Source organism: Panulirus ornatus, chromosome 44 (genome assembly GCF_036320965.1).
Source record: "Panulirus ornatus isolate Po-2019 chromosome 44, ASM3632096v1, whole genome shotgun sequence".
Lineage (NCBI taxonomy): Eukaryota > Metazoa > Arthropoda > Malacostraca > Decapoda > Palinuridae > Panulirus > Panulirus ornatus.
Window position 1 is genome coordinate 7,678,429 of NC_092267.1, and position 20,827 is coordinate 7,699,255.

At 39.4% G+C, this 20,827-nt stretch overlaps 2 protein-coding genes across 14 annotated transcripts in view; one reads left to right on the forward strand and one right to left on the reverse strand.

The window, feature by feature from the left end:
• Positions 1-20,827, reverse strand: part of unc79 (UNC-79 domain-containing protein) — a 216,704-nt gene that overhangs the window by 188,454 nt on the left and 7,423 nt on the right. For 12 of the 13 annotated variants that reach the window (XM_071687677.1, XM_071687676.1, XM_071687673.1 and 9 more), the window contains exons 7-8: positions 18,063-18,248; positions 12,533-12,643 (exon numbers count right to left, since the gene is read on the reverse strand). In XM_071687677.1, coding sequence (XP_071543778.1) covers positions 12,533-12,643; positions 18,063-18,248 — 297 coding nt within the window. The remainder of the gene's footprint in view (positions 1-12,532; positions 12,644-18,062; positions 18,249-20,827) is intronic. The other variant, XM_071687679.1, reaches the window with a different exon arrangement.
• The window catches only part of LOC139762701 (alkylglycerol monooxygenase-like), a 255,753-nt gene that overhangs the window by 172,034 nt on the left and 62,892 nt on the right, over positions 1-20,827 (forward strand). The gene's annotated exons all lie outside the window — the stretch shown is intronic.

Below are 20,827 nucleotides of genomic sequence, written 5' to 3' on the forward strand. Positions count from 1 at the left end.
AGAAACCTTCAAAATACTCACTCCATCTCCTTCTCACATCACCACTACTTGTTATCACCTCCCCATTTGCGCCCTTCACTGAAGTTCCCATTTGCTCCCTTGTCTTACGCAATTTATTTACCTCCTTCCAGAACATCTTTTTATTCTCCCTAAACTTTAATGATACTCTCTCACCCCAACTCTCATTTGCCCTTTTTTTTTTTTTTTTTTTTAATTTTCCAAAAGAAGGAACAGAGAAGGGGGCCAGGTGAGGATATTCCCTCTAAGGCCCAGTCCTCTGTTCTTAACGCTACCTCGCTAATGCGGGAAATGGCGAATAGTATGAAAGAAAGAATATATATATATATATATATATATGTGTGTGTGTGTGTGTGTGTGTATATGAGTGGATGGGCCATTCTTTGTCTGTTTCCTGGCGCTACCTCACTGACGCGGGAAACAGCGGTTGATTATGAAATAATAATAATAATGATAATAATAATAATAATATAATAATGATAATAATAACAACAGTAATGATAATAATGATAACAATAACAACAATAATAATAATAATCATAATAATAATAGTAATGATAATAATAATAATAATAATAGTAATAATAATAATAATAATTATAATAATGATAATAATAATGGTAATAATAATAAAGAGAAGGGGGGAAACTAAGAAGAGGTGAAAGGATGGAGTTAACGATGCATTGAGTGAAAGGGGTCTGAACATGCAGGAGGGTGTGAAGCATGCATGGGATAGAGTGAACTGGAGCGATGTGGTACACAGAGGATGACTTGCTGTAAATGGGCTGAACCAGGTCATATGAAGCAATCACGGAAACCAGGGAAAGGTTTGTGAGGATTGGCTGTGGCTCTAGTTTTGGTGCATTATACATGACATCTCCGGTGAATGTGACCAAATGAGGCAATTTTTCATCTGTTCCTGGTGCTACCTTGCTACACAGGAAATCCAAACGAGTATAGAAAATGTGAATTTTTTTCAAGCTATTTTTTGTTGTTTACCACAAGTGCAATATATGGACCCCCAAGGTGTAGTGGTTAGCGTTCCTAAAAGCGAGACATTCATGGGCTGTCCAGGGTTGAACACTCAGGTTCAAATCTTGGTTACGGCAGTCAGTCCACAGTTCAACCCAGCTGTTCATCCACCCCTAGGGGGCCAAGTGAGGATATCCCCTCAAAGGCTCAGTTCTCTGTTCTTAACACTAAGTCGCTAACATGGGAAATGGTGAATATGCACAAAAAAATGTATATATATATATATATATATATATATATATATATTTAATTTATATATATATATATATATATTTAATTTATTTATTTATTTTGCTTTGTCGCTGTCTCCTGCGTTTGCGCGGTCGCGCAAGGAAACAGATGAAAGAATGGCCCAACCCACCCACATACACATGTATATACATACACGTCCACACACGCAAATATACATACCTATACATCTCAGTGTACACATATATATACACACACAGACATATACATATATACACATGTACATAATTCATACTGTCTGCCTTTGTTTATTCCCATCGCCACCTCACCACACATGGAATAACAACCCCCTCCCCCCTCATGTGTGCGAAGTAGCGCTAGGAAAAGACAACAAAGGCCCCATTCGTTCACACTCAGTCTCTAGCTGTCATGTAATAATGCACCGAAACCACAGCTCCCTTTCCACATCCAGGCCCCACAGAACTTTCCATGGTTTACCCCAGACGCTTCACATGCCCCAGTTCAATCCATTGACAGCACATCGACCCCGGTATACCACATCGTTCCAATTCACTCTATTCCTTACTCGCCTTTCACCCTCCTGCATGTTCAGGCCCTGATCACTCAAAATCTTTTCACTCCATCTTTCCCCCTCCAATTTGGTCTCCCAAATATATATATAAGAATATATGGTGTGGGAGGCAAGTTGTTAGAAGCAGTGAAAAGTTTTTATCGAGGATGAAAGGCATGTGTACGTGTAGGAAGAGAGGAAAGTGATTGGTTCTCAGTGAATGTAGGTTTGCGGCAGGGGTGTGTGATGTCTCCATGGTTGTTTAATTTGTTTATGGATGGGGTTGTTAGGGAGGTGAATGCAAGAGTTTTGGAAAGAGGGGCAAGTATGAAGTCTGTTGGGGATGAGAGAGCTTGGGAAGTGAGTCAGTTGTTGTTCGCTGATGATACAGCGCTGGTGGCTGATTCATGTGAGAAACTGCAGAAGCTGGTGACTGAGTTTGGTAAAGTGTGTGAAAGAAGAAAGTTAAGAGTAAATGTGAATAAGAGCAAGGTTAATTATTAGGTACAGTAGGGTTGAGGGTCAAGTCAATTGGGAGGTGAGTTTGAATGGAGAAAAACTGGAGGAAGTGAAGTGTTTTAGATATCTGGGAGTGGATCTGGCAGCGGATGGAACCATGGAAGCGGAAGTGGATCATAGGGTGGGGGAGGGGGCGAAAATTCTGGGAGCCTTGAAGAATGTGTGGAAGTCGAGAACATTATCTCGGAAAGCAAAAATGGGTATGTTTGAAGGAATAGTGGTTCCAACAATGTTGTATGGTTGCGAGGTGTGGGCTATGGATAGAGTTGTGCGCAGGAGGATGGATGTGCTGGAAATGAGATGTTTGAGGACAATGTGTGGTGTGAGGTGGTTTGATCGAGTGAGTAACGTAAGGGTAAGAGAGATGTGTAGAAATAAAAAGAGCGTGGTTGAGAGAGCAGAAGAGGGTGTTTTGAAATGGTTTGGGCACAAGGAGAGAATAAGTGAGGAAAGATTGACCAAGAGGATATATGTGTCTGAGGTGGAGGGAACGAGGAGAAGAGGGAGACCAAATTGGAGGTGGAAAGATGGAGTGAAAAAGATTTTGTGTGATCGGGGCCTGAACATGCAGGAGGGTGAAAGGAGGGCAAGGAATAGAGTGAATTGGATCGATATGGTATACCGGGGTTGACGTGCTGTCAGTGGATTGAATCAAGGCATGTGAAGCGTCTGGGGTAAACCATGGAAAGCTGTGTAGGTATGTATATTTGCGTGTGTGGACGTATGTATATACATGTGTAGGGGGGTGGGTTGGGCCATTTCTTTCGTCTGTTTCCTTGCGCTACCTCGCAAACACGGGAGACAGCGACAAAGCAAAAAAAGAAAAAAAAATATATATATATATATATTTTTTTTTTCTTGCTTTGTCACTGTCTCCCGCGTTTGTGAGGTAGCGCAAGGAAACAGACGAAAGAAGTGGCCCAACCCACCCCCATACACATGTATATACATACGTCCACACACGCAAATATACATACCTACACAGCTTTCCATGGTTTACCCCAGACGCTTCACATGCCTTGATTCAATCCACTGACAGCACGTCAACCCCGGTATACCATATCGATCCAATTCACTCTATTCCTTGCCCTCCTTTCACCCTCCTGCATGTTCAGGCCCCGATCACACAAAATCTTTTTCACTCCATCTTTCCACCTCCAATTTGGTCTTCCACTTCTCCTTGTTCCCTCTACCTCCGACACATATATCCTCTTGGTCAATCTTTCCTCACTTATTCTCTCCATGTGCCCAAACCATTTCAAAACACCCTCTTCTGCTCTCTCAAACACGCTCTTTTTATTTCCACACATCTCTCTTACCCTTACGTTACTCACTTGATCAAACCACCTCACACCACACATTGTCCTCAAACATCTCATTTCCAACACATCCACCCTCCTGCGCACAACTCTATCCATAGCCTACGCCTCACAACCATACAACATTGTTGGAACCACTATTCCTTCAAACATACCCATTTTTGCTTTCCGAGACAATGTTCTCGACTTCCACACATTCTTCAAGGCTCCCAGGATTTTCGCCCCCTCCCCCACCCTATGATCCACTTCCGCTTCCATGGTTCCATCCGCTGCCAGATCCACTCCCAGATATCTAAAACACTTTACTTCCTCCAGTTTTTCTCCATTCAAACTTACCTCCCAATTGACTTGACCCTCAACCCTACTGTACCTAATAACCTTGCTCTTATTCACATTTACTCTTAACTTTCTTCTTTCACACACTTTACCAAACTCAGTCACCAGCTTCTGCAGTTCCTCACATGAATCAGCCACCAGCGCTGTATCATCAGCGAACAACGACTGACTCACTTCCCAAGCTCTCTCATCCACAACAGACTTCATACTTGCCCCTCTTTCCAAAACTCTTGCATTCACCTCCCTAACAACCCCATCCATAAACAAATTAAACAACCATGGAGACATCACACACCCCTGCCGCAAACCTACATTCACTGAGAACCAATCACTTTCCTCTCTTCCTACACTTACACATGCCTTACCTCCTCGATAAAAACTTTTCACTGCTTCTAACAACTTGCCTCCCACACCATATATTCTTAATACCTTCCACAGAGCATCTCTATCAACTCTATCATATGCCTTCTCCAGATCCATAAATGCTACATACAAATCCATTTGCTTTTCTAAGTATTTCTCACATACATTCTTCAAAGCAAACACCTGATCCACACATCCTCTACCACTTCTGAAACCACACTGCTCTTCCCCAATCTGATGCTCTGTACATGCCTTCACCCTCTCAATCAATACCCTCCCATATAATTTGCCAGGAATACTCAACAAACTTATACCTCTGTAATTTGAGCACTCACTCTTATCCCCTTTGCCTTTGTACAATGGCACTATGCACGCATTCCGCCAATCCTCAGGCACCTCACCATGAGTCATACATACATTAAATAACCTTACCAACCAGTCAACAATACAGTCACCCCCTTTTTTAATAAATTCCACTGCAATACCATCCAAACCTGCTGCCTTGCCGGCTTTCATCTTCCGCAAAGCTTTTACTACCTCTTCTCTGTTTACCAACTCATTTTCCCTAACCCTCGCACTTTGCACACCACCTCGACCAAAACACCCTATATCTGCCACTCTATCATCAAACACATTCAAGAAACCTTCAAAATACTCACTCCATCTCCTTCTCACATCACCACTACTTGTTATCACCTCCCCATTTGCGCCCTTCACTGAAGTTCCCATTTGCTCCCTTGTCTTATGCACTTTATTTACCTCCTTCCAGAACATCTTTTTATTCTCCCTAAAATTTAATGATACTCTCTCAGCCCAACTCTCATTTGCCCTTTTTTTCACCTCTTGCACCTTTCTCTTGACCTCCTGTCTCTTTCTTTTATACGTCTCCCACTCAATTTCATTTTTTCCCTGCAAAAATTGTCCAAATGCCTCTCTCTTCTCTTTCACTAATACTCTTACTTCTTCATCCCACCACTCACTACCCTTTCTAATCAACCCACCTCCCACTCTTCTCATGCCACGAGCATCTTTTGCGCAATCCATCACTGATTCCCTAAATACATCCCATTCCTCCCCCACTCCCCTTACTTCCATTGTTCTCACCTTTTTCCATTCTGTACTCAGTCTCTCCTGGTACTTCCTCACACAAGTCTCCTTCCCAAGCTCACTTACTCTCACCACCCTCTTCACCCCAACATTCACTCTTCTTTTCTGAAAACCCATACAAATCTTATTATACAAATATTATTATTATCATTATTATTATTATTATTGTTATTTATTTATTTATTTATTTTGCTTTGTCGCTGTCTCCCGCGTTTGCGAGGTAGCGCAACTAAACAGACGAAAGAAATGGCCCAACCCACCCCCATACACAATGTAAATACATACACGTCCACACACGCAAATATACATACTTATACATCTCAATGTACACATATATATACACAAACAGACACATACATATATACCCATGCACACAATTCACACTGTCTGCCTTTATTCATTCCCATCGCCACCTCGCCACACATGGAATACCATCCCCCTCCCCCCTCATGTGTGCGAGGTAGCACTAGGAAAAGACAACAAAGGCCCCACCCGTTCACACTCAGTCTCTAGCTGTCATGCAATAATGCCCGAAACCACAGCTCCCTTTCCACATCCAGGCCCACTACTTTCCATGGTTTACCCCAGACGCTTCACATGCCCTGATTCAATCCACTGACAGCACGTCAACCCTGGTATACTACATCGATCCAATTCACTCTATTCCTTGCCCTCCTTTCACTCTCCTGCATGTTCAGGCCCCGATCACACAAAATCTTTTTCACTCCATCGTTCCACCTCCAATTTGGTCTCCCACTTCTCCTCGTTCCCTCCACCTCCAACACATATATCCTCTTGGTCAATCTTTCCTCACTCATTCTCTCCATGTGCCCAAACCATTTCAAAACACCCTCTTCTGCTCTCTCAACCACGCTCTTTTTATTTCCACACATCTCTCTTATCCTTACGTTACTTACTCGATCAAACCACCTCACACCACACATTGTCCTCAAACATCTCATTTCCAGCACATCCATCCTCCTGCGCACAACTCTATCCATAGCCCACACCTCGCAACCATACAACATTGTTAGAACCACTATTCCTTCAAACATACCCATTTTTGCTTTCCGAGATAATGTTCTCGACTTCCACACATTATTATTATTATTATTATTATTATTATTATTATTATTACTATTATTATTATTATACCTAATCGCTGTTTCCCGCGTCAGTGAGGTAGCGCCAGGAAACAAAAAGAATGGCATGGCCTTTCCTCTCACACGCACGCACACACACACACATACACATACACAAATATATTTATTATCATTCATATTCACTATTTTCCACGTTAGCAAGGTAATGTTAAGAACAGAGGACTGAGCCTTAGAGGGAATATCCTCACTTGCCCCCCTTTCTTAGTTCCTTCTTTTGGAAAATTAAAAATGGGAGGGAAGGAATTCCAGCCCTCCAGTCCCTCCCCTTTTAGTCGCCTTCTACGACACGCTAGGAGCATGTGGGAGGTTTTCTTTCTCTCCTATCCCCAGGGACAATATATATATATATATATATATATATATATATATATATATATATATATATATATATATATTTTTTTTTTTTTTTTTCTTTTTCTTTCATACTATTTGCCATTTCCCACATTAACGAGGTAGCGTTAAGAACAGAGGACTGGGCCTTAGAGGGAATATCCTCACCTGGCCCCCTTCTCTGTTCCTTCTTTTGGAAAACTAAAAAAAAAAAAAAGACGAGAGGGGAGGATTTCCAGCCACCCGCTCCCTCCCCTTTTAGTCGCCTTCTACGACATGCAGGGAATACTTGGGAAGTATTCTTTCTCCCCATCCCCAGGGATAATATATATATATATATATATATATATATATATATATATATATATATATATATATATATATATCTTCTTTCTTTTAAACTATTTGCCATTTCTCGCATTAGCGAGGTAGCATTAAGAACAGAGGACTGGGCCTTTTTTGGAATATCCTCACCTGGCCCCCTCTGTTCCTTCTTTTGGAAAATGAAAAAAAAAAAAAAACGAGAGGGGAGGATTTCCAGCCCCCCGCTCCCTCCCCTTTTAGCCGCCTTCTACGACACGCGGGGAATACGTGGGAAGTATATATATTTATATTTATCATACTTGATCACCGTTTCCCGCCTTGCTGCCTGTGCCATCTGAGCTAACATAAAAAAAAGGCAGTGCCAGGGACATGTGTATATAGAGAGTCCCAGGTGTCTGTTCCTATTTGGATAAATGATATGTGACAATGTGGTAGATTTATTAGGTTGTTGGCAGTGTGGCAGAATTGTCTTCCCATGACAGTAGTTACACAATGTCTTTTCATAGGGGAATATGTAAAAGAACTGAGTGAAAAATAATTCTTATCATACATAATACACTACATCAATCATACATTACTTTGCCACACCAATATACACATGAAATTGACTGTTGCTGAGAAAAAACAGCATTTCCACATTGTCACATATATCCTCATGAGAATGGTCTGCCATTAGAACCCACATGTATATAGTATTCATTCTATTTGTCTATATTTGCTGCAGACCCTTTCTAAGAAAAGGTTTTGAAGCTACCCAGGTCCTCCTTTCCAGAAGCTCCAGCAACTCAGGACTGCACTACTCCTTGTAGCAAGGAAATAATAAACTCCTCCATGAGACTGTACTCAAAATGATACAGCCTTGCCATAGGTGACTTGTCACTCAGTGTAACCTCATACAAATGGAGACTGGCAACACTTTGTACATAATATATATATATGAATATTGGAAAAGATCACAATTTTGCGCGTGATCAAGATATTCCTATGAGTCCACGGGGAAAATGAAACACGAAAAGTTCCCAAGTGCACTTTTGTGTAATAATCACATCATCAAGGGAGACACAAGAGAGGAATATAACAGTCAGTTGATATACATCAAAGAGACGAAGCTAGGACACCATTTGGTAAACATGTGATTGACATGTTTACCAAATGTTTACCAAATGGCGTCCTAGCTTCGTCTCTTCGATGTATATCAACTGACTGTTATATTCCTCTCTTGTGTCTCCCTTGATGATGTGATTATTACACGAAAGTGCACTTGGGAACTTTTCGTGTTTCATTTTCCCCGTGGACTCATAGGAATATATGAATATGTACATGTGTATATATGTATATGTATGTGTATGTTGATATATGTATGTATATGTGCATTAATGGGCATCTGTGTACGTGTATATGAGTGGTTGGGCCATTCTCTGTCTGTTTCCTGGCACTACCTCACTAACGCAGGAAAAAGTGATGAAGTATAATAGAATAAATAGATAAATGAATAATTTTTTTCATACATGTTCGCCATTTCCTGCATTTGTGAGGTAGCATTAAGAATAGAGGACTGAGTCTTAGAGGGAATATCCTCACTTAGCCCCCTTCTTTATTCCCACTTTAGGAAAATTAAAAACAAAGGGAGGATTTCCAGCCCCTTCTCTCTCTCCTTTTAGTCGCCTTCTACAATACGCAGGAAATAAGTTGGAGGTATTCTTTCTCCCCTATCCCTAGCAATGCTATTTCCTGTGGGGTGGGGTAGTGACAGAAATGGATGAACGCAAGTGAGTATGAATATGTGTATATATGTATATGTCTGTGTATGGGTATGTATATGTTGATATGTATATGTATGTATATGTGTGTGTATGGGCATTCATGTATATTTATTTGTAGATATGAGTGGATGGGACATTCTTCGTCTGTTTCCTGGAGCTACCTCGCTGGCGCGGGAAACCGTGATTAAGTATAATAATAATGAAAATAATATACTTATTATTATACTTGATCGCCGTTTCCCGTCTCAGCAAGGTAGTGCCAGGAAACTGACGAAGAATGGCCCATCCACTCGTATACACATATATAAAAATGAATGTCCATACCTGCACATATATATACATATACATATCAACATATATACATATACCTATGCATACACAGAAATATACACATATACACATGTGCATATTCATACTTGCTTGCCTTCATCCATTCCCGGCACCACCCCACCCACAGGAAACAGCATTGCTGCCCCTTGCTTCAGCGAGGTAGTACCAGGAAAACAGACAAAAAAAAGGCCACATTCGTTCACACTCAGTCTCTAGCTCTCATGTGTAATACATAGAAACCACAGCTCCCTTTCCACATCCAGGCCCCTCAGACCTTTACATGGTTTACCCCTGACATTTGACAGCATGTCAACCCCAGTATACCACATCATTCTAATTCACTCTATTCCTTGCATGCCTCTCACCCTCTTGTATGCTCTGGCCCAGATCACTCAAAATCTTTTTCACTCCATCCTTCCACCTCCTATTTGGTCTCCTGCTTCTTGTTATTTCCATATATATATATATATATATGTATGTGAGAAATACTTAGAAAAACAAATGGATTTGTATGTAGCATTTATGGATCTGGAGAAGGCATATGATAGAGATGATAGAGATGCTCTGTGGAAGGTACTAAGAATATATGGTGTGGGAGGCAAGTTGTTAGAAGCAGTGAAAAGTTTTTTATCGAGGATGTAAGGCATGTGTACGTGTAGAAAGGGAGGAAAGTGATTGGTTCTCAGTGAATGTAGGTTTGCGGCAGGGGTGTGTGATGTCTCCATGGTTGTTTAATTTGTTTATGGATGGGGTTGTTAGGGAGGTGAATGCAAGAGTTTTGGAAAGAGGGGCAAGTATGAAGTCTGTTGTGGATGAGAGAGCTTGGGAAGTGAGTCAGTTGTTGTTCGCTGATGATACAGTGCTGGTGGCTGATTCATGTGAGAAACTGCAGAAGCTGGTGACTGAGTTTGGTAAAGTGTGTGAAAGAAGAAAGTTAAGAGTAAATGTGAATAAGAGCAAGGTTATTAGGTACAGTAGGGTTGAGGGTCAAGTCAATTGGGAGGTAAGTTTGAATGGAGAAAAACTGGAGGAAGTAAAGTGTTTTAGATATCTGGGAGTGGATCTGGCAGCGGATGGAACCATGGAAGCGGAAGTGGATCATAGGGTGGGGGAGGGTGCGAAAATCCTGGGAGCCTTGAAGAACGTGTGGAAGTCGAGAACATTATCTCGGAAAGCAAAAATGGGTATGTTTGAAGGAATAGTGGTTCCAACAATGTTGTATGGTTGCGAGGCGTGGGCTATGGATAGAGTTGTGCGCAGGAGGGTGGATGTGCTGGAAATGAGATGTTTGAGGACAATGTGTGGTGTGAGGTGGTTTGATCGAGTAAGTAATGTAAGGGTAAGAGAGATGTGTGGAAATAAAAAGAGCATGGTTGAGAGAGCAGAAGAGGGTGTTTTGAAATGGTTTGGGCACATGGAGAGAATGAGTGAGGAGAGATTGACCAAGAGGATATATGTGTCGGAGGTGGAGGGAACGAGAAGTGGGAGACCAAATTGGTGGTGGAAAGATGGAGTGAAAAAGATTTTGAGTGATCAGGGCCTGAACATGCAGGAGGGTGAAAGGAGGGCAAGGAATAGAGTGAACTGGATCGATGTGGTATACCGGGGTTGACGTGCTGTCAGTGGATTGAATCAAGGCATGTGAAGCGTCTGGTGTAAACCATGGAAAGTTGTGTGGGGCCTGGATGTGGAAAGGGAGCTGTGGTTTCGATGCATTATACATGACAGCTAGAGACTGAGTGTGAACGAATGTGGCCTTTGTTGTCTTTTCCTAGCACTACCTTGCACACATGTGGGGGGAGGGGGCTGTCATTTCAAGTGTGGCGGGGTAGCGACGGGAATGAATAAGGGCAGACAGTATGAATTATGTACATGTGTATATATGTATATGTCTGAGTGTGTATATATATGTATACGCTGAGATGTATAGGTATGTACATGTGCGTGTGTGGATGTGTATGTATGTATATACGCGTGCATGTGGGTGGGTTGGGCCATTATTTCGTCTGTTTCCTTGTGCTACCTCACTAATGTGGGAGACAGCGACAAAGTATAATAGAATATACATATATATATATATATATATATATATATATATATATATATATATATATATATATATATATATATATATATGCAGGTTTTTATTGGACTCTGCCTACTCGAGGTTACACCATGAGTGAAAAGTCACCTTTGGCAAGAATGTATCACAGGAAGTACAGTTTTATCAAAGTATTAATCTCTCACTGCTAATGAAAGTAGCATGCAGCTTTGGGCAGCATGGGCCTTTAGAAAAAGAACCTGGGTAATGCTAGGACTCTTTCATAGAAACTGGCCCTACAGTAATTATAAATAAATATTTATATATCCTTAGAAAAAGCAATGTGGTAATCACATATTTGTGTAAATGTTACAAAAGTGTTATATCCCAGTCATTTTTCCTGTAATACACTGTACATGCTAGGCTGAAGTCCTCACGAACAAGCAGGAATACTTTCGTGCAACATATATCTGGAAGAAAGGAGAGGGTGAGATTTTGCAAGCATTAAGGAGAGGATCAATACTGGAAGACCCAGATGAGCAAACTCATTACTGTATTATGATATAAAATCACATCTATTATCTAAAAGGTTCTTTACAATAAGCACATTTGGCAAAGTAGCAGAAAACATATGTGAGACTTCCAACATCAATTCTTTCCCTAACCATCTTCATGGTTAAGGATACAACTTCAATTGTCGGGAAAAGTTCAGGGAAGAGCACAGCCAGGGTAGGGGGATAGAAGGTTGATTCCAGAAGCTGGCAAGTCAACTGAGAGCCATAGCAGAGACAATGCAGTTGAAAGATTTGTCTTGTTTGTGACAGTTATGGGCATAGAGACTTTTGGAGGAAAGGTAGGAAGAGGCAGAACTGGGTAAACTTTTCTCCTTCTTTTCTGATATCTGTTTTTATGAGGGATCAATGTTACTAAGCAGAAAAGGTTGCTTGACATTCTGTGAACCCTGTGCCATGACTCGCAGCTTTTCTAGTTTTTCAAAATCTATAAATATGAATCATGAGCACTAAGGGGTACAAGTTAGTGTATTATACATTAAGAATCATGTCTATATATAAAAATCTAAGTGTAAATATAAATGGGACCAATAAGTCAGGCAGAAAATATGATACCTTTTGGACTTTTCGATTCCCCACTGTCAGAATTTGCAGTCTGGGATATCGAATCACTTTTCGCGGCCTGTGCCGATTTATTGAACATTGCCTTCAACACACTTGATATGTCTAGAAGAGAGAATACACACTGTAGAAAGTGAGAGTTTGCTGTTTGAATGCTACAGCTATGAAGGTAAAAGACAGAGATGGAGAAAGGGTCTTGGACAGGAAATTTTTCAATGCTTCACAGTTACAAGGAACAAGTTATTGGTCCAACTCTTTATAATAGCACATTTGTGAAACTGTGAAAATTTTCCCAGGGACTTAGAACAGGGAAATGCAATATAGAGAAACATATCATGGTCACATTGACAGATGTTCAAACATATATAAGCATGAGGAAACAGCAACAAACAAGTCTTTTGTTAACCTCAATGCAGACACTGCATCGTAAGCTGCCAGGGAACGAGGCATTTACAAGGGAAGGGGTGACTTCCAGGGGTCTGAGGATGAGGTGCTAACATCCAGTGTCATCCAGGCTATTTCTTCTAAGACTTAAGCCAAGTGTAATGCTGTCTCAGTAAATCAAGGAGTGAGCACCTTCAAGACCTGATCCCTCTGTTTCCATGGACATGCTGTTAACTGTGTCACATCATCAGGGATACATATTTGGAGTTTGTTTTACAGTCAATTTCCTAAATTCTATCTGAGGAAACTGAACAGTACAGCACCATAAATCAATCTGAACATCCCTGATTCTGTTGCACATGTGTGATAGCAACACCAGGAAGCTCTGGGCTATATTCAAAATGTTGGCATAAATGCATAAGGTTTAATTCATTATCGTAATAATACTTGAATTGCTATGACAACTTACCTATCCTCCTCCCTCCATATCTTTAGATAAGTAGTGAAGAGCTCAATGTACAGGAAGATAAATAAGTTCTAAGGATGTTTTCCTTGGTAATGTCTACTTCCTGGTACTCTTCATACTTCTGCCAATTCTTTAACATTTCTCAGAGATAAACTGAATCAGATAGGTCAACATTTGAAAAATAGCCCTTGCCTATAAAGTTTCATATAAATCTTAAAGCCACCACAGAAAACTTTCTCCCTCCTGTAAGTATAATTATAACTTCCCATGCAATGCATTGTTCTGTTTATTAAATGAGTGTCTGCATAGAAATAAGAGTCAGTTCAACAAATTCCTAACAAATGCATGACAGAAATTAAAACATCAACAACTGAACACCCCATCAAACAAGTTGTAAAACAGAAAGATGGCCAACACCAACCAATCAGACACATATCTTACATACATCAACATAAGTCTAATGAAAAACTAACACTGAGGAACTCAATGAACATATGAAAAGGTGTTGACAAACAAACATTACATATACATGTTGGAATTATCATAGTTTTAGCCAAACTAAAAATCAGGTTGAGATTAGATATGTACGAGACAGACTCAGATCTTATCCACTGCTATGAATACCATAGCTTATGTATCCATCTCATAAGTATTATAATCAGTGTAAAGGAGCTGGCTACAGTATGTCTCAAGTATCTCTCCTAAAACTATTGCAATCACTGTAACAGCTGGTTAAGACATGAGTCTGTGAATGAGAGCAAATCACAAAATAAAAACCAGAATTAGTGTATTTCAATTAAATTCTAAACCCTCACTGTGTTGGCAGATAATGTGATGACTGTCCTAAACTGGAAAAAAAAGTTGAAACATGTTCTATAAAGGTAAGTATTGCACATGTGAAAGCATATATAAGAAGTCATGTTCATTGGATTGCTATCCCTGTAAAATACTAATGTTGGGTAAAGTATTCTGATGACAGATTTAGATCAAAGTTGTAGTAATGTCAATCAGATGCAGAATATTTAGTGGATCAATTCCTGTAAACACGTGAAAAGATATATATATACATATATATACGTATATATATATATATATATATATATATATATATATATATATATATATATATATATACATATACATATATATATATATACAGCTAGGTCATTATCAAAGTCGACTGAGGAGTTATCTGTAAACCTTTTCATTATGTAGTTGCAGCATACAAGAAAAATGATATTTGAATGATTTTGATGCAAAAATGTAGATTTAGAAGTATGCAAAAGCATTTTTCTACCAGACACAGAACCCTATGACCATCTCCAAGAGCACTTGCTTGGAAGGGGTTGGAATCCCTCCATCTAACTCAACAAAATTGGCAAAAAATTACTGAGAATTTCCCCCTTCCCACCTATACACTGGTGAAGGTTTTCACCAATGTGTAGGTTAAGGTGATGCTCTTTCATAGAGCTTAAACATCCAGTCAGCTGCTGCCCAGACACCGTGAAATCAAAGCTACATATCATGTTGGGGTTCGTTCATTAGCTTGCCTCAGTTTTCAGTGATTGCTATCATCTGCCTTATGCTTACTGCTGCAAGAATCAAGATATGGTTTCTGAATAGGAGAGATAGGAAGGAGGGGGAAAGAATATCAGAAATGATGTTTAAAGGGCTCTGCCTCTGGTAGAGAAATTTTTTCTCACACCAAAACCCACATTTCTCATGAACAAAAACTGCCCTATGAGCATCTAAGAGCATACCCTTATTAAAGTGGTGGGCTTCATGAAAAACCTAATAACAAAGTAAAACAGAGAAAAGTCTTACTCTTTGTGATGTTCTGGCTGTCAGATGACAATACTGTTTCCTGAAGGCAGAAAACTCAAAACAACATCAGGGAGGGCAACAAGAACTCAGCTGAGGAAGTTTGTTCAGAAATTGCCAAATATTGCTTTTGTTAATGTCACCCACCTAACATCATGGCTTCAGGCAGACCATCTGTTCTGAACAAGAATGCAAGCAACTACATTCAACCTGGTGTGCTTCTTGCCAACAAGAACATCAATGGATTTGGCTGAAAGAACAAAAGTCTACATAACTTCAGCAAAAAAAAAACCACCCCACAATAGGTCTGACTCGCCATACAGACCGATACTCTATGGTGTTGTTGTGGCTCTGTGACTTCCCCTTCTATAGGCCCATTACATATGGGTGGGGAGATTAATGTAGGTCTTACAATCATCCTGGATTATTCCAAAACAATATGTTGTTGTCTCCTCAGCCAGGATTTATCTTTAGGCTTCATAAGCATAATCCCAAGGGATTAGTTTCACTCCAATGGTAGATCAACCAATAACAGGACGAAAGCCTAGAACTATAATTTCTCTTAAACAGAATAGTACCACCATCTTAATGATGATATTGTGACAATTCTGGCAAAAAGTTAAAAAAGGACAAGTTGTTATGATACCATCACAATAATTTCAAAAAAGAATAACAACTTCTGAGTAAGCACCCACTTAACTTGTAACCTCAGAAAGTCAACTCTATACTAATTGGGATAATGGTTTCTTGAGACCATGGAATTCTGTATTGCTATCCCCTGTTGAAAATATAAGGATACAAGATCATCTAAGCTTAAGCATGACTTAATCAGTATACCAGCAGCAAGAAAAGTTCTATGCACTGAAGACTACCAAATCTTAATTAGGTTCTGTGAAACAAACCATCTCATGAGGGATCATTGTGAATTTCTATGGGTAGAGACCCTGCACATGTCCCATTAAAGTATCACAGTAACACTTAAGGACTTTTCTTCATACATCACAGATTCAGGCATGAATGAAGTTTTCAAAAGATAGTTCCAGAAGAACCTACCAAACAGAACAAGTTTTGAAAACTTACAACAAAGAAAGCCCTAGTTTGAGGTTCCAAAGAGGTATGCACCCAAGAGGCACAGCACAATATAATAAATGGACATCTAAAATGCACAAAGAAATGTTAAGATGACAACCAAAAAATCCATTAAACTATCAGAATTTTTCTCCACAGCTGTAGCAGCAGAAGGCAATGTGTTAATGCCTCCAACTTCCTGTGAACAAACATCTGAGCCACCACAAGGTAACAAATAATGAGTGGTAGACAAAGCCACCTGCCTAACATGTACTACCCAGTCTCTTCCCACTGCATCCTAGAAACTTGTTACAAAAACAAGGGATGCAATCAAAATGGAAATGGAATTCCCTAAATAGGAAAGACTCTAGTGAAAAGCAAACCTAAAACTTCTTTCAAGCAAGTTAATTTACTGACAACTAAGGAAGTCCCTCAATCTACTTCAGACAACAAATGTAGCTGAACCCAACTTAAGAAAAGCTGAAAATTCAATTTCTAAAAACTGAAAAATCAGAAAGAACATGTAATATAAGATTTAGATCTACTGTATCCCCAAAGCCTCATTGGTAATGCTCCTGAACAAACATTTAACAGTATTTACAGAAGAGAGCCTAATTTTAAACTGAAAATGAATCCTTATGTCCTTCAAGAGGAGACATCATTGGAACAAACTTTAAGTCCTGTACAATACCAGGAAAGCTTTCAGTACAAGAGATAAAGCTGACTCCAAACAAGGAAAACAGTTGCCAGCACAATGTGCCAAAAAAACAAAAATTCCTGAAAAAAAGGACAAGTTATGTATAATTCATTACTGTAACTACAAAAATATAAAGATTATACCAATGTGACAAGGTAAGGGACAGGAACTCGGACCGAAATCTACTGTAATGCCACATCACAAGCAGCAGACCAACACCAGGCAATAGAAGACCAGAGGGCAAGGCAATGAACAAGCTCTGACACGAGCTGTGGCTGATGTCATACTGCCTAGTTTGTCACTATTAGGTCACTGAGTATCCAAGAATGAGCTTCAGCCTAACCCTACACATGTGTGGCAGTTGATGAGGAGAGTTATTCTTTTTGTTGAACCAAACCCCTTGTGACTAAATGCTCTTTCAGATGCTCATGGGACTCTGTAGGTATGAATTATCTTCAAATTTTTCAGAAATCAGTTCTTGAAAGGCAGCACAAACATTCTCCTGTAAGCTGTATGAAAATGAAAAAGCTTATCAGAAAAATATAACAGCAATCACCAGTGCTTTTCCAAGAAAGCTTCATTAACCATTTCAGTTCATCAAATACTTGTGCTAAAAACTAAAAGGAAATTACAGCCATGAATCTTGAAGTATACAACACTGTAAGAAATGAAAACTATTCTGAACTAGCCAAGATACTTATTTATACCACCAGATTTCACTGGTTATACAGAAGTAAAATATTTCTTGTTGTCTAGCATCAAGGACGAATACAAATCCTGAAGCTGACTGGAACAGAAACTTTTTAATAACTGCATTCTGTATGACCCTGGAAAGAAAATATTAGACAAATCTTGCTTGCAATAATCTTCCTGGGCCAAGGGAGTCCTAAAGGAGTCAAGTTAATATTTAAATTTTCATTAATAATACTGTTTTTCTAAGATATGTAAAATTGAGTGAAGTTCAGTAAAACATAATGAAAAACATATTTTTAGTGCTGTGAATAAAACTTTACAGAAACTAAGCATAACTTATACTATAGGAGACATATGAATGGCAACAAATACATTTTTAAAAACCAGAAACTTACCACTAAATTTAATATGTATGCCTCTCCGGTCATGAAGGGTTGGATTGAGACTTGGCCAATAATAGAAAAGAAGGTTGGAAGCTGGTGGACGGGAGGTTGGAGTTCCATATGCAATGACACATAGAAGATCCTTGACAATATCCGACTTTATTGACATGAGGCATTCTAGCAGCTGACAGTGGTAAGCTGCAAGTACATATCTTACTCTGTTATCTTAACTCAAGATACTGAGAAACTGAAATTTATATATAGTGAAGAAATACAAAAAGCACATTCATGCCATATGGGGAAAACCTTAAACTTTTCAACAAAATACATCAAAGGCATATGTCCCCACAAAAACCTTCATGAAGAGACAACCTATCTCTCCTGCCCAAAAAGTCCCATCTATAAAGCTCTTGCAGTGCATAGGAAGTTGGCTGTGTCTAATGGGTGGGACAACAGATCAAAAGTGTAGTGATGTTGTATTTACCTATTTGTACTGTACACAGAGAGAGTCCTACACTTGTGGGGCTTTCTCTTAAACTGTCTGCGCCATCAAGTAACCTTTTAAACCTTTGTAAACAGTCGGCACTTATTGACCTTATTCAGTCTATTCCAACCATCCACCATCTTTAGTGAGGACTACAGCATTATTTCTTTATGTACTTTATAACTGTCCTTTTGCTTAACTTCTTGTTATGATCTCTGGTTACCCTGGGGCTGCATCTCTATAGAAAGGTCACTGTCAACATCGTCCAAGATAATTCAAAAACTTCAAGGCTGTTATCAGGTCACCCCCAATCTTAACTCTCCTCCATTTGCAGATGATGCCATGGTATTGTAGGAAGTAAAAAAAAAAAGAAATACTGATTATTATATCAACTTACAAGGGGACCTAGACAAACTCCAAAGTTGGTCTAAAAAATGACGGATGAAATTCAATCCTAACTTAGTGCAAAATAACAAGAACAGAACACAGTGAAAGGCTTGCACATGAATATTATCAAGCACAAAATTAGCTACAGAAATCTGTATGCAAAAGAGATGTTGGAGATAGTAACATGCTTAACCAAAAGTTCATATCAGAGAAATAGTTAATGAGGTAAACTTTCTCCTGGCAATATTAGAAATGCAATTAAGTACATAAGTAGGAATACATTTGGTAAACTATTCACAATATATATTATGCCAGAACTAGATTATACTTCATAAGTTTGGTCATTGCAACTTTTTTTTTTTTTTCTTTTAACTATTCGCCATTTCCCGCGTTAGCGAGGTAGTGTTAAGAACAGAGGACTGGGCCTTTTTTTGGAATATCCTCACCTGGCCCCCCCTGTTCCTTCTTTTGGAAAATTAAAAAAAAACAAGAGGGGAGGATTTCCAGCCCCCCGCTCCCTCCCCTTTTAGTTGCCTTCTACTAAAAGGGGAGTGAGCGGGGGGGCTGGAAATCCTCCCCTCTCGTTTTTTTTAATTTTCCAAAAGAAGGAACAGAGGGGGCCAGATGAGGATATTTCAAAAAAGGCCCAGTCCTCTGTTCTTAATGCTACCTCGCTAACATGGGAAATGGCCAATAGTTAAAAAAAAGAAGAAAAAAAAAAAAAAGAACCATAAAGATTTAACTGAGATAGTCCAGGAAAGGGCAACTAAGATCATACCAGAATTAAGAGAGCTGAGCTATAGCAATAGGCTAGTGCTACAAATCTGCCCCATACAGAGGACAGAAGAGATATGGGTGACCTGCTTTAATGCAGCAGAATACTGGGATGAAAGCATTATGTAGATGATGGATCCAACAGAGCAGAGGTGTGACAAATGTAAGAGAAAAGTTGAGTGGTGATGGACATAATAACTTACAATGAGACTGCCAAAAGGCAGGGCTAGTGCACAGTGCTTACCAGGGAAAATCTAGAGTTATGAAGAGCAAGTACGTGAGTTGTGCATTATTGTGTCCTGTACGAGATGAAGAGATGGTATGTTTGTAGACTGAATATGGGCAACCCACATTTGGGTAAAGCAGAAGAAAAAGAGGGTCAAAAGAGTGAAACATGAAAGCCATGGAAGTGCCGGTTCACCATGTATATGTATATGCATATATCACTTCCCTCCTAACATCCATGTGAGTAGTAATGATAATATCTCCCTGGGGAATGGCTGCAAGAAAGGTGTGGAGAGGAGATGGGCGAAGAAGGGCATGGAAGGGATTAAAGAGAATAAGGTCAGAGAGAGAATATGGAACTAATGAGAATAGAGTTGGAGAGAGAGGATAGGAATGAGGAGAATGACGTTAAAATGAGAAGAAATATAAGAGCATGAACCTGACCACTCAGGGAAAACCCAGATACACCTAAAAGTCAATAGCTACAACTGATCTTATAACCACTCTTTAATTTGAGGAATTTTCATCTTATTTACATGCAATTCTTTGGCAGTTATGGAAGTGATGGCAATGGGGGAAAAAAATATGAATGGCATAAAACTATGCATCATTTTCCAATAATGGCATCAATACAATAAGTAGTCAAGGAGGAAATAACAATAAAATTCACTTGATATGCAGGTGAAGATACTAAATTTGATACAAACACAACTGGATATCATCAGCATTGAACATAGTCTTCATGTGGTCTAGACAAGGCATATAGCTCAAAAATATGATTTAAACTTCCAAAATCCTTTATTAACATTTTTCAATTATTTTTCATTACATTCAGACCTGTTGTAATTGTGACGATTGTTTAAATCATTCTGCAGAGTCCCCTATTCCAATAACTTTTCAAAAAAAA